The sequence below is a fragment of the Harpia harpyja genome, chromosome 13 (assembly GCF_026419915.1).
Source record: "Harpia harpyja isolate bHarHar1 chromosome 13, bHarHar1 primary haplotype, whole genome shotgun sequence".
NCBI lineage: Eukaryota > Metazoa > Chordata > Aves > Accipitriformes > Accipitridae > Harpia > Harpia harpyja.
Genome location: NC_068952.1, coordinates 5,895,124 through 5,918,256, shown reverse-complemented (window position 1 = coordinate 5,918,256; position 23,133 = coordinate 5,895,124). Strand labels below are relative to the sequence as shown.

The 23,133-nt window shown below is 36.7% G+C and overlaps 1 protein-coding gene across 14 annotated transcripts in view; it reads right to left on the bottom strand.

Moving 5' to 3' along the window:
- CDC42BPA (CDC42 binding protein kinase alpha) overlaps nt 1-23,133 on the bottom strand; it is a 189,724-nt gene that overhangs the window by 76,713 nt on the left and 89,878 nt on the right. For all 14 annotated transcript variants that reach the window (XM_052806782.1, XM_052806783.1, XM_052806775.1 and 11 more), the window contains exons 7-9: nt 3,786-3,879; nt 2,814-3,014; nt 1,974-2,222 (exon numbers count right to left, since the gene is read on the bottom strand). In XM_052806782.1, coding sequence (XP_052662742.1) covers nt 1,974-2,222; nt 2,814-3,014; nt 3,786-3,879 — 544 coding nt within the window. The remainder of the gene's footprint in view (nt 1-1,973; nt 2,223-2,813; nt 3,015-3,785; nt 3,880-23,133) is intronic.

Sequence of the window (23,133 nt, the reverse complement as noted above, 5' to 3'; positions counted from 1 at the left end):
ACCACAGCCTCATTCCAAGTTCAGGCAGAACAATAACTATCATGGCTTTTTCAACACTGCCTTTTATCTTCAGCACTGGGCATTCCTCATTTGCTGTATGCCATTCAAACCTTGCAAAGAATTTAAAAGAAAAGAAAAAGTCTCATGGGCTTATCTGTGGTGCTGACTTCCGCAACAGTAATGCAAGTATGTGAACCTTCCTCACAAGATGTGCATGAAAGACGGCAGGGAAAACACCTCCAAAGTTACATACAAGAATTTGAGGGGAAGCAATATTAAATACCATGTCCACTAGTTGACGCAAAAATGTAAAACATCCTCAGTCACGCAATGCCTCAGGCTAGGTTTTTTTCAGAGATGCTAGGTGTGAAAAGAAATGGTAAAAATATAACCTTAAATTAAACAAAAAAACCCCCTACCTTTACATGTTTCAAGTGAGGAAACTGAAAATGAAGCTCCAGAAACTAGTGCTCATCTCGAACAGTTCAATGGCATTGCTTTTCACCCCCAAAGTCTAAAGCAAATTAAGAACTGGACTCTATTTTCAAGTCTGAGTCCAACAACTCATCACAGGAGCATTCTTTCTTCACCTGCAGCTCCCTGCTTCTTTACAACGGGGAAACATTCACACAACACAGGCACCTTTTGAGTGCCTCAGCTGGGAGATTAGGCCCTAAAATGGAAGACCCCCAGGGCCAACATTAGAACGTATGAATAACCTCTAAAAGGTATTTCAGCTTCACAAACACAGCTTCACAAAGACTTGCTACACAGAGCATCCATTCCTGCTACGCCACCCTGATAGCTGTTCCTGGACAGAATAATGTGCAAACAGATATCTGAAGACTGTGTAAAAAGTTTTAAGATAAAAATACTTCAGTTGTGAAGGGAGATGAGCAATACCAGATGCAAATAAGGAAAAACCGAAGGAAAAAAAAAAAAAAAGCAAGTTGTCCTAGGCAGCTAGACTGATTTGCTTAATTTGGCTATATGAAAGGACTCTGAGACCTAATGGTCCACACCACATATGTCTACCACTGGATTTCATCTAGTCAAAGTGTTTTGCATGTTTTACTGTGCAGTTGGAAGGAAAGGAATGCAAATAATGATCATCTTGCCTGTATCAATTCAGGTTGCCTATCACTTATTTCCATGTCCAGGAAGCTCAGTGGAACTGAGATGCACAGGCAGTTCAGAAAACAAAAGCAAAAATGGTGAAAATGCTTCACCTTGCATGCAAACAGCAGGTTTCTACATCTTTCACACCCCCCCCCCCAAGTATTTCCAAGGAGACAACACAAGGCATTCCTCTGCTGCTAAGACCTCTATCATTTGTCAAAGTTCCTGTTCAAAAGCATAGAAACACTAACATTGTTAAAAATCAATAGTTGCAAAGCTTTTTAAGTAAAGGCAAAATCATTTCTTTCTCACTAAGACTGTTCCTGAAAAAATGGCTGTAACATTTCTCCTAAATTTCCCAAAACTCAACTGAAGTCAGAAAACAAGCTGGAAAAAATTTAGTGGGAATGAACTGAATGGAATCTGACAGAGATATGAGCAATTAGAGTAGAGCACGACAATAAAATGCATTATGCAAACTTAGTACAAGTCTAAACCACGCTCTGCTAGAAATACTGTGTCTTGCAGACTATCTACATGTAAATATATTATTTTTTGTAAGACACGGACACTAAGAACTTGTTACTGCAAGTAGCAGATATATGTGTTTGTTAAATATGTGTAAAGTTACAATGAATTTACAAAACTGAACTGAAATTATCCTTACACATATATGTTTGGAGCATCAGCCTCCAAACTATGAATGTATTTGCCCCACAGTTCTTCAAAGCAGCAATTATTTGTTATTTATGCAGGACATAGCGAACACACTGAAATAAACTGCCATTTACATGTATTTTGTTATGAAGTATACTACAAAAGCAGATTTGTCAAAACGTGAATTCTATACTTACAGAATTTTTTAAGCAATCATCATCCACATCGAAGTTTGATGTATCAGTGGGGCTGCTGACTTCTGGGATATAAGGTGCCTCACAGTTTCTAATGTTGTCCCAATCAATCCCAGCAAAAAATGGATGGTTCTTAAAGTCTTCTATGCCATTTTGTCCAAGTCGATGCTCCCTGCTACAAATGAGCCTTCGGATAAGGTCCTTTGCACTTTCAGAGACATCTGTCACTTGGGCAGGAAACTGAAACCTCTCCTTAAAGATTAATATAAGAGAAAATAGTTTATTACCAAGAAAAAGTTGGAAAAATCACCCTTCTTAGTGAAAATCATTATGTAGAAAAAGAAACGTGCAAATGTTCCAGCTCTTAAATACATGCAGTAAGGTTTCTAGGAAAAAGACTTCTCCAAAGGACAGAAACTATTGAAATTTTTTGGTCTCCTAGTTTTTCTTCTTTATTTAAATTTCTCTTACACTGTTGACTTCTACAGCTACCTCCATGTGGAAGAACATTTAAGAATCTTCTGCATAAGCCAACCAATGGATCCACCAGAAGAAAAAGTAACACAAAAGGAGTGATGTAATGTAGCCAAGATTTACTCCATAGAGTGAACTAACAGCCATGTTTCCAAATCCAGACTTAGTTTTGAACTGCTTTATCCTAAAGCAAAGCCATCTGCAATTCATAACCATAAACTTACTATATGGAAACATATTTTTTGTTTTACATTTATGAACGTTAACATAATTAGTACATAAAACCTTGTTTTTAAATAAGCCTTCAAGTTACCCTATTACTTATTAAAAATTAGCTTAGAGAGAGACAGAAAGAGAAAGTGCACTAACTTTGTGGTTCATTATTTTCCCATAGGTCTCCACCAAGGACTCAGCATAAAAGGGCGTTTCTCCATAAAGCATTTCATACATGCAAACGCCTAAGGACCACCAGTCACACTCGGGCCCATACTTCCCTTTTCCATCTTCCATGGCCTGCAAGATTTCTGGAGAGATGTAGTCTGGTGTTCCAACTGCCACTGAAGATTGAACCTGTAGAAGTTACATTTCCAGGACTAAAATCAACTTCCATCATTACAGACACTGCCGTTTGTGGCACTGTGCATGTATATATAAATTTAGCCTAGTGTTCTGGTTGTAACAGTAACAACTAAACACAAAGACTTCTAAATTCATTAAAAAATACTTAAGCATCCATAGCACTACATTAATAGGCATCGCAATAATATACTTTTACTAAACTCTTACAAATATTTAATAACAGAGAAGGAACAAAACTGTCAATTCTTAGGCTTAGAGCTGTTAAGTAATTCTAGATTAGGTAATCACATATATTAACTCAAATACTTTGTAACACTCTGGGACATGATTAACATACTGGAATTACATTCTAGTCACACCTACTACATACTGTGCAAGTTTAAATATACTACAATTAGCACATCATCATATTTCAGTACCTCATCCTGCTTATACTAAAGCTTACATTTTCAATACAGATTAGAGCTCAGAGCTCAAAACTGAGAGATTCATAGTTCATCAACAAACACCTACTCACTACTGATAGTGCAGCTTGTCTTTATTTATTCATGAGTTGACTATATGCATCTAAAAAGCTTTTAATACACAGTAAATCCAAGCAGTGTGCAGTCATACTTTGAACCAAGGTCAGTTACATACCAGTACCATTACAATTCCATTTCGTTCAACATTAGGCACCTTTTCTCGTTATTAGCACACATTTTAGTAGCTAGCAAAGGACTGAAGAAAAGGTGTTTAGGAATGTATCTCTTTCTAATTTACCGTTCCATCTTCCATCAGTTTCAGACAAGAACCAAAATCTGCTAATCGAATATGTCCATTCATATCCATCAGGATGTTGTCTGGTTTAATATCCCTGCAATTAAAACACATTTCAGAATTAGTACATAACACATAGTCCAAGCATTAACTCTGCAACACTCTTATCATTCAAAACCAGCAACAGATCAGTAGACGGAACACAATCACTCATCATATGGTGAAATCTGAAAACTTTTTTTTTGTCTCATGTTTTACAGATACCTAAGTATACTGAAATACAGATAAAGTGTATGCCCCTAGTACGCAGCCAACTAGGACAAAAGCGTCTATGCTCTATAAGTTACCAGAGGGACATTTATTGTTCAACTTGCAAACTAGGTTCACATGTTGAAATTCCTTTTCATTAAAGTACAGTTACAGTTATTAGAAATATCCATTAAACTACATTTTTAAACATATAGCATTATTACATTCTTATTCTATCCTTACCTATTACATTCAAAAGGTAAATCACAACTGTATGAAAAAAGTACTACGAATACCTTCTCAGTGAACAGTCATTTATAAGACATAAGAACAAATCCCCTAAAACAAACAAAAAACAAGTGAAGCCCTGATTTTGCTTCATTCCCCTAACAACTTATAAACGAATGTCATCAATGGCTCTGCAGACAAATTTCAAAATATTCACGAGCTAAGATATTCACATTGCACATGAAAGCAAGGTTTTGTTGTTTGGGTGTTTTTTCTGGTTGTTGGTTTGTTTGGTTTTTTGTTTTTTGTTTTTTGGGTTTTTTTAACAAAAACTGAGTTATAAACAACGTTTACTGAGAATTTATAATAATGGCAAAAAAGTTAGAACCACACCTTGAACAACATTATAGAAGCAATAGTATGAAGGTGTTGCACTGTTATACACTCAGTGACAATTTATATGGTAACAGCATGCTGTTTCAAAAGGTACTTTCTGAATTTGTGTTACCCAAAGACAAGCAGGCAGTGGCCCATGCTAAAAACAAATTTTAGCCACCTTCCAAATATGCAGAAACATTTACAAAGTAAAAAGCAAACACTACTCAAGAAATCATACTTTTGCATCTTGCAACTGAGTGTACAGACAATTCTTTGCAAAGAAAATCATAAAAATTAACTGAATCCATTCTCTAAATAACGTTTTTCTACTTGATTTTTGCTGACACTGAACATGCCAAAGAATTGAAACCTCCAGATTGAGACAGTTTTACTTATTTTACATTCACCCACCAAAAACATTCCTTAATCATGTTTCTAAATAAAAACAAACACATGCTATTGAGACCTCTGGAATTATAGCTTCAGTTTAAAACACTTTGCAAAAACATGCACCTAAAATCAAGTTCCTCTTAGAAGCTGGACCTAGTTCAAGCTAAACAAAAACATGAGTCACCCTTGAGGCTCCGTTTATCCATATTCCATCTTCTAATATATTCCCAAGAGAAATAATAATAATAATAATCATCATCATCATACCAACCTCCCCCATTCAATCGCACAAAACAGCAGAGAACATGAAATATCTCACTCTGTTGGCAACACTGTGCAAAAACAAACCTGCAAGCAACACTGAAAGTACTGACAGGAACAAGTATTTCTTGCAAAGCAAAGTTTGTAAGGCTCAGTAATAACTTCATAAGAACAATTTTTATAGTTAAGGAAAAAGAGAGACCAACTTAATGCATACAAATTCTTTTCAGCTCTTGTAACAGAAGGTATGGGTTATGAACAACTGTTCCGAATTCAGCTGAACTACGTTAATAAAAGACAGTTTGAAAGACAAGAATTGCTGGCACCTGCAGAGCAGAGTAGGCTATAAGCAAAGGCAAAGTTAAGAAAATTATGAGCCCCGGAGGGGAACAAGGAAGGGGAGTAATTATTGCCAGTGTAACTGAAGAGTTCAAAGGTGGTGATTATGGGGAAAAATAGTATGTCATAAACCCTGCATGTCTACTGAGCCTGCAGTTGTTAGATTTCATTAGAATTATGAGTTTTCTTCCAGGTTTTTTGTTTTGAACGACATTTGGTCACTCTCCTTTAGTGATCAGAACTGATTCTTCTCCTGTGCTAAACAGAGCGTGGTCTTCCCTCTTCACACCCACTCCACCTTTCCTGGCTTATCCTAGTTTCTTCACTGTACAAACTGGTTCCCTCTTCCCATGCTTCCATTTCAGCCGCAGCTTTATTCCTGTCTCCTAGATTCACCTCAAAAGTTGAGACGTCCAATGCTCCACAGCCTATCAAACCCAAATCTCTTCCCCTTTTATTTCCTTCTTTCCCTCTCAGCTTCTTCACTCCTAAGTCTTAGTCTCCTGCATGTACACATATAACTATTCTTTTTTTTCCTCCCATCTCGGATCTCAGCAGTCACTGTTTCCCCACAGTCACTTCCCAGATTCCTTTCCCATTCCCACTGGCTTCCGATTCCTCTAATCCTTACTATCCTCTTTCTTCATGTCTAATTTTTGTTCTGTAGCCCAGGAATCTTCTTTGGCACCAAAAGGAAGAGCACTATTAGCAACAAAGAGCTGTCTCTAGTGTCTATTCACCAGCATGTCCCAAAATTGCAGGGCAAGTGCCTTCATTCTTACAGCTCTGAAACAGTGCAAACCTACAGCAGAACAAGATGAAAAGCATTTAGGGACCAAACTCTGCATGTGGTTGTTTGAAACTTGTAACAACTGGCAGATTGAGGGGAAAATTATAACCTGAAAATATCTAGATGGGGGGCAGAAGAACGAAAATACATCCATGACTCAAGGAAGATTCTCTCCTGGATTTCAACGGTGTTTCCATATTGCAGAGCAGAAGAGTTTCCTGCAGTGCTTGTAAGAATTATTTTATTCATTTAAAATCTATAAAGGAAAAGCAATGCATGTTTCTTGATATTGTTCCTGGAAAGAGATGACACTTACTGCTTCAGGAAGGAAAGTTCTAGACCAGGTAGCTAAAATCTGGCAAAAGTAATGAGCAAATAATGAAGTTACACAGTTTAGTGACTAGACCACTGGGCTGAATCTCTGTAGATAAGAGTTACTAGGGGATTGTGGGCAAACCATTTCAACATCAATCAACGATAACACTAGTGCTCAGTCAAGCAACTAATATCATCTGGCTAGAAGGCTATGGAGCACTAATAACTCTGCAATTAGTTCACTACAATAAAAGAAAAAGGTCTGCTCACTTGAAATATGAAATAATAATTCAGTTTCAAGAAGCAGAAGCATTTGGAAGCCATTTTATGAGCCAGACTTATAGTGGGAACAAGTATTGAATTGGGGGAATTGCTCGGACACCACTGTGCCCTCTGAAGACCCTGAGTTCTACCAAGTCCCAGACAGTTCAGCCCCACTAGAGAGCAGCTTCTGTGGAAAGCCCAATGTGCAATGGGCACAGGTTGCCAGAGATAGACCTGGTACAAATCAAGCTAATACAAGTTCTTCAAATGTACTCCACAGTGAATTAAGGGGACACGGGTACTCAGCATACCCAAAGAAATACAAACCTTCCTTATATCAACTTTTTTGTAGCATTGCCACCTGAGGATGTGAACTGAGCAGACTGCTGTTCTGCGTTCTTGTGAGTGAGTGATATACCAGCACCAAAGGAGCTAGAAGTCTGGACCAAATAAACTTCTTTCAACCATCGCTCCAACACAGAGTACAGAAGTGACTTCTATTTTTGAGCTGCATTGGCCTTGACTGTAGGAGAAAAATCAGCACTGTACAGCAGCTTGGATAAAGTGATGTTCTTTGTATTTGTTTTGCAAACTTTCGTTACTTGCTTCTGTTCATCTGGAGAATACTATAGGAATGAACAGTCTGTGTGATACTGGAAACTTCACTTGCACAGCAAACGAGTGTGGAGGCTTATGAAAAAATTCTGAAAAATCTTTAATGAAACATTTTTCATAATGCTTCTTGGTTTAATCTCGGGAGCTGTTCTTCAGGTTGGCATATTTACCTGGATGACTTCACTCACCTCTCTTTAAAACAGTTTACTTTCTTAAGCCATAATTAAAACCCAAACATTTTACATACTAGCTGTGTTAATATAAACAACATTCTGAAATAGGACTACAGCACATATCTGGATTATTGCCATTCATTTTGATTTCTCTGTTAATGAGCCAGAGTAGAATTTCATTTGTTCAGTAAGAATCAAGAAAAAGTGTTCCCTCCGAGACATGCTAAATCCATAGCACATTCCAACTGTAAAACAAAGTAAAAAGATTTTTTTAATACATGTGAAAGTTGTTTTTTTTTTCTCATGGATTCATTTCCGATACTAAACAAAACTTTAGGAATCGTGAGGTCTTGTGTATTGAAATTCGGACTAGACAACCTCCTTAAGTTCCTTCCAACGTGAATTATCTGATCATCTGATGATTTCAAAGCATACCTGTTCCTGAGGTTCATCTATGCCATTGTCTGAATCATTAAATCAATGTTATTCAGTTATTTGCAAGAGCACATGGAGTTCCTCAGGTCTACAGCACAGGAAGCAGCAGATTCCAGAAGAATCAAATTAATTTTGTTTCATGGGCAGCCTCACGGAGGCAAGGGACCAGACAAACAGAAAGGAAGATACATCAAAAATAGAATGACATCTAATGCAAGAACTGTAACAGAAAGATTAAGCAGCAGTCATGTCAGACACTACCAAATATTATGCCAATGGACCAACTCACAGGCCCTCACCTTTAAGTTTATGTGATTAAAAACCCTACCGGCATTAAAGAGTTTGTGACCAGTAGGGATCCCTCTTCTTGGTAACTGTACAGTTATGATGCAGAATGTGCTTGCTTTGGTTATTCATTTGTATTGTATTTATTCTTTTTTCAAAACAAAAATGATCAGGCAGAAATGGAGGAAAAGGTAAGTCCTTCTCTGTAATTAATATCAACAAAAGGTGGCCAGATGGTGCAAGGGGGCACCCTCAATATGTCCAGTATGTCCTCATTGGAATAAACATTTCAGATGCTAAGGGACTGTCCCTACGTACACAGCTGAGCTCTTAAAAAAGCAGCAGAACTGAAATGACAATAAAATTTTTGTGGTCCTAAATTCAACAACTGCAATATGAGCTGAGCCTGAAAAAAGAAATGGACCTGTCTGAAATCAAAGGAGTGATGTGATAGCTGAGCTACCAGTTTATTTTAGCCTACTGGATAAGAAAGGGATAATTTGGAGAACAAATTTTTATTTCTAATGTTTACATTAGAAAAGCATGGAAATTAATTAATTTTCCTAAACAGGTCATATGCCCCAAGACATGCTGTCCTTGAATCATAAAGAACAAAGTGAATAGCTTATATTAAATTATTTTTCTGTAATATCTTCACATGAAGAGTAGTTTATTTAATGCTACCAATGCAAATTAAAATAACAGCAGATGAGAAAAATAAATTAGTTTCAGGTGTAACTGCTGGCACAGAGAAACTGATCCAGACAACTTATTACTAATTAAGGATTTCACAGCACATTATTTTCTCATTACACATGCAAGAGGATTCCCCAAAAGTATAAATAAAAAGGTTAAAAACAGACATCAATGATTATAATTATCCACTCTTACAACAAGAAATGTTATCCTTTGCCAAGTTACCTACTCCAAAAAAATATAACCAAGATCTTACTGCCAGAATGCCTGGACTTTTTATTCAAAATTCCTTCAGAACACAGGATTATCCTTAGTCAGGACAGAAGTTTGGCTAACTGTTTATTTCACTCCCTTCTGTTGTTTCAGGCAGACTTTTCTTCCACACTCCTCTTCTCCTCACACAGAAATGCTACATCCATGATAAAAAATGAAGACATTTGGTTTTGGCAGCACTCCAATGAAAGGAGAAAATTTGGTGCCTGTGCAGTTTTTATTAAGGTATTCAGTGATGCCATACTGACAGCCCGCTTTAGATATGCAGAGTGAAACTGCTGGTGAACTTCCATCAAGAATGCTAGTCAATTGATGCTTTTTTTCACAGTCAGACCTATGGACATTGATGTCCAGGAGCTTATTTCTATTTTCCATTACAGTGTACTGGGTTATATCAAAGTCAAAATTGCCACATTCTGCCAACCACAGTTTATCTGAATTGTAGTGAGCAAAACTAGAAATACACTCCATCTGGCAGAAAGACTGATGTGCACTGAGCCAAATTAGATTTGGACAGTCAGCAGTTATTCTTTAGTAATCCCAAGAAGATAGGCTGCACAAGATAGCAGCATGAGAAAACTGGAATATGTTGTACCTCATTAACCGTGCCTCTTATCAAGACTCTACTGCGCCTTCTCCTAAACAGGCACTCCTCCACTTTTGGGTGGAATCCAAAAAGTGCATATTTCAATTGAATTCAAAATCATTTAAATAACTTTGATCACAACCTTATTATTTACATAGCACCCAAACAGTTGCATCATGTTTGTATATTAAACAAAACCTGCTTCGTATAAAGCCGACAAACTAAAGATTGCAACTGAAAAAGAGTAGCCTTACATATAGTGTTGAAGTCAACAGGAACAGTCAAAGACTAAACACTTTAGAATTTAAGCCGTAATAAGCAAAGCAACTACATGGAATAACATAAATGCTATAAACAACCTTATTTTAAAATTACAATGAGGAGGTTCAACTTTTTTTTTTTTAATTAAATGGTACTTTAATACTGTAAAACTCCATTGTTTTCTCATTAACTCTTGATAATAAATAATTACGTCTGTGTTGTTCCAGGAACACCCAGTAATTCACCTCTACTAAAAGAATCTCACTACTCTCAGCAGCACGAGATTCATCTAAATCTCATTAAAGTCAGTGGACAGACTCCCATCAATTATTAGGAAACATCAAACAAACCAAGGCAATAAAGGTTCTAGGTCTGTGATATAGTCATTATTTATGGATCAGCAAGTGCAATTGTATATTTATACTGTTACACATCCCAACCAAGTTTTATTCTTCGTAATATTACAAAACTAAATGAAAGACAATACAGAAATCAGTTTCATGTACTAGATGCAGTACCTGTGCTACATCACATACAGAATCAGGTATTGAATCCAAACTCACTTTGTTTCAGACTATACATTCTGCCAAAGCGTACTTTTTTAATCCCTAATCCAGATTGAGAGAAATAATTTGTGTCTGCTAAGAATAAGGTAATTACATTCCTATTTTACTACAAAGAACTTGCACCACAGACTTGATTTATACAACGCAAAAAAAAGACTAAGGCTAATTGTTATCCGCATTGAGTGTGGGCAACACAAGAAGTAATGAATTTAAATCCCAATGAAAGATACTTAGATGAGACATCAGAAAACACTTTCACAATAACAACAGTAGGACACTGGAACAAATTGCTTAAGGAAATTTCACCATCTCCATCACTGTATTTTTTTTTTAAGAACTTGTTAGACAAACATCTGTCAAGAGTGGTTTAGCTATAGTTTGATCTTGCCTTGCAGCAGAAGAAAAGTATTAGCTGACCTCTCCAAGTCCTCTCCCAGTCCTTTTCTCTACAGTCTTTAATTTCTGCCACTCAGACAAATATTCTGGACACAATAACGTATTTACTTTATGGTATCCAATGTTCTTTATGAATTTCAAATGCTAATAAAGGAAATAATAACAAACAACAGGGAATGAGTATATCAGCCAACACATATACATCTTGAGTTTGTTCAGGCACTGATACTCATTCCTGAACACTTGAACTGAGTGCAGTTACTGGCTTATAAATATATGCTCCACTACATCATATTATAATGTCCTAGAATTAATTTACCTCAGAAAAATGTCTCCCTGTGGCCTTTGTGCATATGTATTTGCTTTCAAATAATGGATCACTCACATATAACAGTTCCAAAACAAGGATAGTTATTTTTAAAAGCTGCTTATATCCTTTTTCTTCCCCTCTTTTAAAAAAACAAGGGGTGATTTGAAAAATTCTTTTTGATAAGTGCTTGGCAGCTACATACTCCCTGTAGCTATTGTCTTTCATCTAAAATGCTAATCAATTGACAGAACCAGATATCTACGAAGAAAACCCCCACATCCAGGCTAGGCCCCTCATGCAGTATTTTGAGGAGATGTCAGGGCAAAGTCACTTGTGATGTCTAAGGATTATTTTATTGTCTTGTCAGTTTTACAGACTAAAACCAAGAACACACTGTGTCATTTTATAACCATTTTAAATTTAGTACCTTACAGTGCTGATTTACAGATGTCATTTTAAACACCTATGAAATAAAAGAGTTGTAGACATTATCAGAAAGACAATTCCTCATGGCAAACAATCATGGACATAATGGAAAGTCTGATATGCGATGCATCCTGAAACTGGTAAAAGTTCAAATAGGAAACAAAAAAAGAAAAAAAAAAAAAAAGGGAAGTTAATTGAAATAGTCTGCCTACCAAACATTGGAACTGTTAAAAAACAAATAAAAAAAAACAAAAAAAAACCAAAAAAAATGAACTGGCCTCTTACAGTAGAGCAAGAATATAGAAGCTTGTAACTTTCCTTGGAGTCGTCTCGTACCCAAGCTATTCATATTAGACTGAAAAACTTGTAGGAACTCAAATATAAAATTGGGAATACATAAAGAACTGAACATTTGAATGTTTAATAATGCATTGATCTAGAACAGAATAGTATTGTTGAGTAAAAATTCATGTATAAAAACATGAGAGCCTATTTCTTTTCAGGTCATTTTCATAGTTTCAAATAGCTATTTATGATGGTCTCTCAGGATGCAAAATATTTGAAGCACAAGCATAAAAGTTTTGAAAGATGTGCAAGCAAAAGATGAGAGAAACAAAACAGGATTTTTAAAATTTTTTTTAGAAACAAAAGCCAATTTGAAAAACAAGTATTTGGTTTGAGAAGTCCAAACGTCAGCACAGGAAATTAGCAAAAATTGCTACTAACTGAATGCAATTTGTAAAGCTCAAGAAGACAACGCTCAGGAAATGAGATAAATATTCTTACACGAAACAAGACAAGTTGTAACATAACTACAGAACGATACTCTAAAGCTCTGGAGGTACTATGCCATTCATTGATCAAAGTCAATCCAGAATTATGGTTAATTTGAAAGGACTACTCAAAATCCAACTGGACATGGTGCTTGGCAATCTGTTCTCACTGACCCTGCTCTGAGCAGGAGGGTTGGACTAGTTGATCTCAAGAAGTCCCCTCCAACCTCGGCCATCCTGTGATTCTGAAATTATGATTAAAGCTGCCTTTTCAATTTTATTTCAATAACAACTTTCTGATTATATTGTATCAAAGCTCCCCAAATCTAATTCTGAAATGCCCTAACACAAAGATACTACACATTCAGTTGTAGCAGCATATGTAGTTCTGAGTTCTTGTGGCTCAAGACAGAATGCATCTTCAGCCTTAGTATTAATGATGTACCTATCTTTGCACTGGAAATTGCAGTTCATAAACCAAAAATTGGCAAAGTCTCTCTCTCTCAACTCCACAAGGGTATGTCAGGTAAAACCACAAAATTGTCCTGATCGTATGTTGATTAGTACTAGTGAGGCTTACAAAATTTGTTAAAATGAAAAACTTTCTTTTCCTGCTCTAAAATCTGACAAAGAGAAAGCCCCTATTTATCCCAAAATGCTCATCAATCAAGGTTATTCTTTGACATTGCTGACACTGCCAAGATAATAAATGCTGGCAAGATTGGCCTTGAGCCAGTAGGTAAGAAGACATGAGTAGCCATCCACACCACTGCTCCTTGGCACAGGTTTTCCCTGCCTAAGAAGTCCTGGCTATCATAGGAGACTCATCTCCTTATAAGAACGGCTTCAGCACACAAGTCTGTGGCTACAGCAGAGCCCAGCGTACAAGTCTCCTCCTTGTGTCTCAGAAGTATGGTAACCACCAGTACCACAGCTCTATTGCCCCAAAGCAGAGTCTGTCTTTCACATACCAATTTCAAGAAGAGTTTACACTTGCTGCCAGATAACGTTAAGAGATCAGCTAGCTGGTTTATTCTATTGAAATATAACTTCACCATATGGTTTGCGCCTCACATGAAGAGCCCCAGCTTCCCCTAATGTCTCTTGCTTTTCTTAACTGAGGACTCTATCCTCATCCTGATTCCCTAATTAACCATACTGAAACTCACTGTACAACAATTTTGAACTTAACAAGCAAAGGAAGACAAGGCAAGGTTTATAGGAAGACTTTTAGGGGGTAAAATATATATGGAATTTGTTGAAGATGCAAATTAGGCACTATTCTGGCCTGGACTACTTATCTGAACCTCATATTGCAGTGCATGGATTACTTTTCTCACTATGTTTTCCTTAGCTAAATTGTTTGTAAATGTGCGTGCTTTTTTATTATTATGAAAGAATATTCTCAGGAATACACAGGTGCTAGAACAGGTACATCAATATATGCAAAAGAAAAGGATTTACATCAGGACTGTTTGCTTATTGATAGTTCTTCAGAACCCAACTACTTACAGGCAGGTGCATTCAAAACAGGTGTTTAAATTATACCTTTATACGACTAATTAACTGCCTACACTGAAAATAGAACAGTAACTTGAAATGAAGGAGCGTCTGGGGAAAAAAGTGATGGCAAGGAGTGGATTGCTCACCTAGCAAGCAGCCTACACCAGAGGGGCCCTGAAGAAAAAAAAACCAAACAGTTGAAAATGGACTGTGAACCAGAAGTTTTGCCACGGTGGACTATGTACTATTTGTGAAGGAAGAGTTGAGAACCTTTAGTTTACACAGCATTTAGAAAACAAAACAAAAAAACTGATTTAGTCTCTCTACTTCCATCTGGTGTTGTTCTAGTTTTCTAATAAGCTACAAATACATGCAGTGGAGGACCTGGCTGAGGGCACTCACTATTTTCGCCTCTCTAACCTGCCCAGCTGTCACAATGCTTTTTTTGGATCCAATCATTCTGCTTATAGTTTCACATTCCTCAACAGAAACTCCACACCAACAACATTCATCAGAAAAAACAGCCATTTGAGTCAACACTTGAGAGAATAATGGCCTTCGAGTTCAAGCCCAAAGTTGCATGAATATTGAGAAACAACACTAAGTACTTGGCAGACAAATAACTATCATAGAAGTGTATTCAAATATCTTGAACACAGTTTGCTCTTTTTTGTGGCAGTCTCTTAGGTGATACTTTAAAAAACCTACTAAAAACCAAACTAATTCAAGATGATGGTGGTAAAAACAAGTTTCATTGACCAGCCAACTTTAAATATTAGGTTTATTCACTTAAGATTTCAATGTAATTATAATGGAATACCAAGCAGCTTGTTTCAACTCTGTGAACTTCAGTTGACAGAGCTGTTTCTGAGTTGCTAAACTGTACTCTTTTGTATCATTCTACACTCTTCCTCCAAAAGATAAGAATACAAATATTACCATGACATTTTAAAAAACAATAAAAAAAGACTGTATATTTGCCATGTTTTGCCGTGTCAACTTTATTGGAATTCCATTTTGGCTTCTAAGAACTTAAGTAAACAGATTAAGAACTCTACAACCACTACCCTGCACCATATTCTAAAGATTAAAAAATTAAAGTCTGCTAAGTAAGGCTAATTCATGTCAAAGCTTTTAGATTTCTAATAGTATCATGAGTTACTGGCGGGTAAAGGAGTAGCAGGAGTAAGCTCCTTAAGAATGTTATGTCCATCTGTGAGTGCCATCTGTCAAAGAAATCCTGAAAGAGGCGGCTAACGAGGAATCCAGAATATGCCCAGCTGTTGTACTGTAAATTACTACCTACACTAGAAAACCTTAACACATATTTCTAGGCAGATAAATGTTTTCTTTCCTTTTGATTCTCATTTTAGATATGCAGTCTCTGCTCTCTGCATTTCAGTACAACCATACATGGTCTCTGAAACAACTGATTGCATTGAGTATTTCTCAGAGTAAATTAGACAACATAAACTGAGAACTTGATTGGGTTTGACAATGACAGTCAAAAAAACATTTTGCATATTCATTTTTTTTAAAATGCACTGATGATACTAAGAAAGCAATTCACAGAAGAATGTTCTCAGAAGCTGTCTGGACAATTTAACAAGTTTTAATATATATTCTTATATATGTGTTTGTATGTGTATCTGTGTAAGACACACATATATGTTTTTTAATTATCAGAGATATTTATAAGTATGAGCTGAAGCAAGCTGTTAGTTGCAAATCACTAGGAAATTTCTGGGACTGATGAAGAAACAAACTAACCTGCTGGGTCCATACTGCAGCCCTCAGCAACTCTTCCCTAGTCCTTTTCTATCTTCCTCTGGGAATAAATACACAGATATAAATACACCAAGGATTATGGGAGGTGAGAGAAAGGGAGGTCTGTACAGAAACGAGTTCTGAGATCACTAGATACTTTTCATTTTGCCAAAGGAAGGATATACAGTCTTAATATGAGGTTGATCTTATCCTTCTCCCATCCATATACTTGATCAGCAATAAAAATCACCGTGAAGCTATAAAAATATATTACAGCAGGGAAAAAAAAAAAAAAACACATAGAAGAATGTAGAACATACTTTAAAGATGCGTAAAGTGTACAGGAACAGAGGGCACATTACAAAAATTTAAATAAATTGTTTCTTGTTCCTCAGTTATGTGGTAAACAGAACAAAGATAAGAAGCAAAGCTGCAAAGTAAACCCTGGAGGCTAAAAAAAAATGGTTTACAATGAGGAGAGAACCAGTGCCATCCCAACAGAACAAATATATACATCAAATACTTGCCAGAGCTCTTGCAACATGTGAAGAAGCACTGTTATATCCTATATATTTTACTGTTCTTCCCCCAGGCTAGTATGGCTTTCAATTTCACATATTTTTTGAAAGACTGCCCAGCAGGAAGAAGAATGTTTCAGAAAGCAACAGTACTATACAGCCATTTTCATGTGCTGCACAGATCCTTTGCTTTCTTCCTCCTTTATCCAATAAAGGTTTACTCGACAGTTACACAATACTTGCGATTCCTGTTTTTTTAATGGAAGTCAGTGTTGTTAAGAATACCTACCCCCCCTCTAAAAAAAAAGGGGGGGGGGGGGAGGAGAGGCTATTGAAGAACAACAGACAAAAGCATGGCTTTTCCAAGTATGCCTTCTACTTAACTGTGCCCTAAATTAACAGTATATAGGTTAAATGGTAATAGGAAAGAAGATCCCTTCCTAGTGAGTAAGTAAAAAGTAGAACAGCGGAGAGCAAAGAACCTACTACTCCTGAAATAATAAAACTAAATTTAGGATAACCTCTCTTGCTTCCCGCCAGCTTGATCATGTTCTTTACTGTATTGCAAATATGGCATTGTATTTATTACCTTTTGGCTATCTGCAAAAAATAAAATGCACTAATGAATAACCGTGTTGAAGGAATTCTATGCACAAGTTGTTGAAATACAGCAGAAGATACTGCCATTAAATACAAGAAATGCAAAGTGACCAATTTTTAGGTACAGAGAAAAAAAGTGTAAGAGCATGTGTGAAAGCACATCTATATATGTGCACAAGGGAAGGAAGAAAAATTGTGTTTCACTGGAAATTTAGATTATTTTATGTTATTATTCATTCTGTGTCAACCACATGAATAGCTACTAGTTCAACCTGACCAATGTGGACATAGGCTGAATCAAAGCCTTGCTGGAGGCAGCAAGAAAAAGAATGAGTGCCTTACAGTAGTGTAGACTTGCAAGGCTTTATACTGAAAAGAAAGAAGCAGCAGAGGACCGTATCGTTTCCTGCATGCTATTCCATAGACAGATGAGGAATCATATCACGACCCTCTCATGAAATTCTCAACCAAGTCCTCTGCAGGGAGGACAGCACACAGGGTGAAAGAACCCACCAGTGGAAGGAGCTGAAGAGGGACATAAACGGCTCTAAATCCATGAGGAAAACAAAAATGAAGAAACATACATATCCTCCCGCCTCTGTCATGAGGTAGTTGGTTTTGGTTTTGGTTTTTTTCTTTACTCTATCACTCAGGACTCCAAAATAATTTTTTAAAGGGTGAAAAGTAAACATTGTGCCTAGTTGCTCAGCTTCAGAGTCTTGACTGGGAAGGTAGCGCTTGCCTGCTGAAAGACCTCATGCACTCCACAGCAGCAGCCAGCTCTGGCATGTCTGTCTCACCCCCACAACCGGCCTTCCCCAAACCTGAATAGAAGAGAAGCTGGAAATGAATTTTTTGAGTCAGAAGTCCTACCATGACATGTAAAACAAGCTACATTTTACATTATTATTTGGCATTAGCTTTTCAGTTATGCTAAGTTAATTCAATGTGAAAAATGCACAGGTTTGTTTCTGACTATGTCCAGAGGGATTGTGAGGTAGAAGACTCCTCAGAAGTCTCCTGTACCCATCTGAAAAACAGTTTTACTACTTCTTGAAAGATTCCCCCCCCCTTATTTTGCTATCTTGAGAGAGTAGGGTGCTTTCCTTTTTGACACTAAAATTACATTCAAAGTAACAGATTTCTGGCCTATATAATGAGGTCTGGGATTTTCATTTTAACTCCTTACACTTAGGGGTTCTTCTACGCTGTCTACTTTTCAGGCGGCAGATGATTTGGGTAAGACTTTTGTAAAAGACTGAGGCTATGATCCTTCATCTGACCATGGGATACCAAGCAAGACGGGATACAGTCTGGGGATTTTTTTCTCCTCAAAAAGACAAGCTCCTTGACCCTTCTTTGCTGTACAGCACAAACATGTATGGAAGCAGAATGGAAAAGGGCAGAGAACAGTGAACAGAAGGATGTGACCCATGTGAGGCTGTGCTTCAAATTCCTAGCCTGACTGTTGATTATTTCAGTAACAGCCACTTTTATGAATATTTTTTTCTATTGTGCTTTTTCACATTCAATGTTCATACAAAAGTCATTAACTGCAGAAGGAAGGAATTTGTCAAAGAGAATTTTTGAGTCTTTAAAATGCTGAAAAGCAGCACCCTGTGCAGACAGCTGAAGGGGAAGGTGGTAAGAGTCAGGCTGTATCCCAGGTAAGAGTTAAGTTTGCTGAAGCACCCAGGTGAACCAGAAGCCTGCATCTCAGTGAAAACTATGGAAAGTGATTCAAGCTTTGACATTCTTAGATCCTTTGACAGAATACAACAGAATTCATATTGAGAAGTTACAATGAGAAAACATATAGTAGGAAACTACGCACTTCATAGCACTGCTAATTTTTTTCCGTTAGAGATTAAGATATGGTGGATTTGATATGCCTGAATTACGAATGTTGTATTAAAGACAGATTCAAATAAGGAAGTGCAGCTACTGAGTGAAAGCTGAGGTTGAATTCACATTTTTAAAAGAAAGCCAGAGAATACTATCTTTGAACAAACAGTTATTTAGGAATATTCAAAAGTACAACTCCCCCCACCCTCAGAAGTCACTCGGTTTTCCTCCCCTTCTTGTCTCCCTCACTCCCATGCTTGTTTTCTGTCTAGTATCCTCCTCCGTTTAAATAGCTGCTCACTTGGAGGATCAAAGTTGCTATTTTCAGTCACTTAACCTACAGTTAATCTCATTGTTGCTTGCCTGTTTAAGCAGAATTACTTGTCTGCTGTGCACCTAATGGCCAACAAGGAGACTGACAGTAAGTCCTTGGCTATATGTAATGTCACAGAAGGTGCATTTCAGAACTCACATAACGAGCAGTTTTAGCTAGTTTTGATGCTCGTTTTCATAGATTTGATCAATATCTGAATTTATGTGACTTGAATAATTTCTGTATTAATCATTATTGTCTGGCTGAGACTCAACCATTGCTTTCCTCTCTCTCGGAACCAAACTGAAAAGCAAATTTTTTTAGAGCAGGGAACAGCAGTTCGGAACTTAAACCAGGAAGTAGACCAATTCTATCTAGAAATGATTTATTAATGTGATACATAAGCAGAGTTAATAAAAAACTTTCCTTGGACATGTGTTATAACTGATCTGCTTCAGGAAAAGTCTGAGTAAAGAACAAAGTAAAATTTTTACTCAATTTTATTCAAAAGTGTGGAATCAAAGATCATTCCTGATTGATGCCTGTGCCTCACCTCCAACCAGGAGAGACTTTTCTGAACTCATCACCAAGCAAATGGCTCCCAGAAGAGTGTTTATTTTAAAAAATGGAAAAGTTTTTCCACAGTTCTTGACATTATCAATACCATTACCAAAGTATCCTGAGAAAACAATGCTTCATAAGTAAGCAAAGTTACCTACATGCCTAACACTATTTTTTTTTTCCACAGATGCAAAGAAAAACACCTATTCTGTTTTGAAACATCAGAAAGAAATGGATGGTGTTTAAATATTCAATTTTTAGTACTCAACTTGAGACTACCTGTTCTACATAGATCATAGATTCATATCATAGAATACCAGGTTGGAAGGGACCTCAAGGATCATCTGGTCCAACCTTTCTTGGCAAAAGCACGGTCTAGACAAGATGGCCCAGCACCCCGTCCAGCCAATAGACAACTCAATACTCGGTTCCTTTAATAAATAAGAACATTCCTTAAAATGTCTATATAAATTATCTTCTTTCTTCTCATGGATCTGGAGCTGAGGAGTACACAAACTATACAATAGTGGGAAAGTACTGCCTAACTTACATTTCTTTAATATAACAAATAAAACAAAACCCCAGCATTGAGATTTGAATGTCATAAATACATATGCACTGATGTAAAACTATGGTTCGAAAAAGATCAATTAGACTAGAAGTTTACAAAAAAGCCTCTGCCACGCTCCTGAAAATTGCATCTACTGAGGTTAAATTCAAGTCAATTGTTGTACTGACGTGATATCCTCCACTCTGGCACCAGGTGAATCAGCTGGCCTGCAAGACCAGACTGGGCAAGTAATTCAGCTATCTGCTTCAAGATATACTTTTCATAAATTAAGTCACATGTACCTTGCTAGGTAAGTTCTGAGAATTTGGGGGCTTTTTTTCCTACATTTCAGTTGTATTACTATTTTAAACACTTTGTTGCAAGACCATAAAAAATTATAATGATAAAAGACAACCATCAATTATTGATACTTTTATAAAGTATGCAATACTGAGAGAAGATCAGTTACTTACTAACAATAATAAAGATTTACCAGTTGAATTCTGTTTGAGCTAATCATGTTTTTCCTCTTAGCTAGACCAAATTTTCCAGTTTCCTGTTATCTGTCTACAGCTTTCAAGCTCCCTAATAAAGCCTATTGAAGGGACCAGCTCTAACCTCCTGTGAAGTAGCACACAGCAGATAAGCTATTGAGAGTTCTGCTTAATATATTACGCAAATGTAATTACAAATCTCAGTAAGATTATTACTGATGCTATTTGAATGTTGCACAAACTAGTATCACACCATCAGACACTTTCAGCCAAGAATTCTCATTACCATAAAATACAAATGAAGTTGAAGCCTGCAGTATGAATCCCACACAAGCATGTGTATTTCAACTATTTCACACACTAGCTGCATTTTTACCTTAAAAGTACATTTTGTCTTCAGTAACTGCTGCACTGTGTTCAAGCAGACCAGTTATAGAGAATTTCAATCATAACAGAACCCAAGAACTACACCAGGATTGTGTCAAAATTTCTAACAGGATACCAGAAGCTTCTTCATCCCAGTTCAAGATATTCTCTGTTTTCATGTGGCAACAGGAATTTCCTGATTTTTCAGAACAACTCTATTATTTCATCACTCTCTCTAGAACAGAGGGATTGGAAGATTTTTGATGCTGCTAATATTCTATACACATGTTGCATTGCACCAATCTGGTACTAGGGAATTGGGAAGTAATAATAGAGCCAACACATATTTGCGAAATGCTTATTGATCTGAATCGCACAAGCACAGTCAAAACATTATACAACACTTTCTAACCCACAGAAATCAGTACCTGCAACAGGAAGACACACACTCAAGGTTAAAGTGAAAATCTGTTTTTTACATGATATTGTCCAAAATGTTACAGGTTTCAAGTTAGTTTCATCAAGATACTGTAAGATACACACATTCAGTTAGCGTAAACCGGGAGGAAGACAGACACAAATACATTGAGACAGGCAACAGTTTTGGCAGGCAGCAACACAGATTATGGCAACACATTCAAAAGGTAAATAAGGAAATCAGCAAGCTGTCTTGCATTAACGTAGATACTGGCAGCATACAGAAGTTACTAACTGATTTAAAAATTATGGGACAGAAATTTTGGGTGTTGGTATATTCATAGAAAAAGCAGGAAAATAACTGAACAAGCAAACCTGGATAACAGAACTCTTATATCCCCAGGGAAACTGCACTGAGCAGCTTCTATGTTTGTTCATGTTTCTAATGGAGCTGGTATAATTGTTGATGACACTTTGGGTTTTTTTAAGTTTATTTTAGGCATGTCAAGGTCAGACATCATCCTTTATTAGAAATCAGTTTTCCTTAATTGGAATTAAATCTGTGAGAGGGGATGCAAAGGTCTAGTTTGAAGTCAGACACTGCAACACAAAAATACTGCATTTCTTACCCATAACATCCTCAGAACCCTTTTGATTTTTTAAAAAGGGACAAGTTAATCAAGTGGGAATCATGATGTTTTACATTTCAGCATTCACAACTCTTCTAAGCACTTGACTGTCAAAAGCAATCGTGACATTAGTAATACAGAATCTCAGACAATTATTTTCCAGGAACTATGGTTTAAAGCAACAAGGTAAGCAAAGACTGAATCAATGTTTATGAAAGAGTTGCAACTTGACAATATTTTCTTTTTTGGGTACACTGAACAAAAGCCATCACTGTAAATCATGCTTTTGTTATTTAATTTCCTGCACCTTTGGGGGTTTTACATTCTTAAAAAGGAATACCAGCTTTGTGATGCAAGTGAGTAGAAAGAGAGTGTTATTTGGAGCTATTGCAATTAATCAGGCAGAAAACACATACACTATACTAACATACAACTTTCACTTCCCTAAACAAAATGTATAATATTTAGAATGATTATGAGGAATACCATGTTAAACCATGCAAACACCGGGAGCAAAATCTGAATTCCTTTGCATGCACAATTCATCAGGATCAGGTAATTTTTGTCACAGTATTGTGAATTGAGACAAAATCCCACATGAAAATGTTTTAATTGATTTTTTTTTCACACGAGAAAGAGTGCCACTGAAAGAAAAAATGACAGCACTAGTAAAGATATTGGTAAGGAACTGGCTAAAAGAGAGATGACAGTGCTGAAAGAGGAAACAAAATCAGAGAAAGATTATTAGTGGTAATCCTCCAGGGTCAGTTTTGAAACTG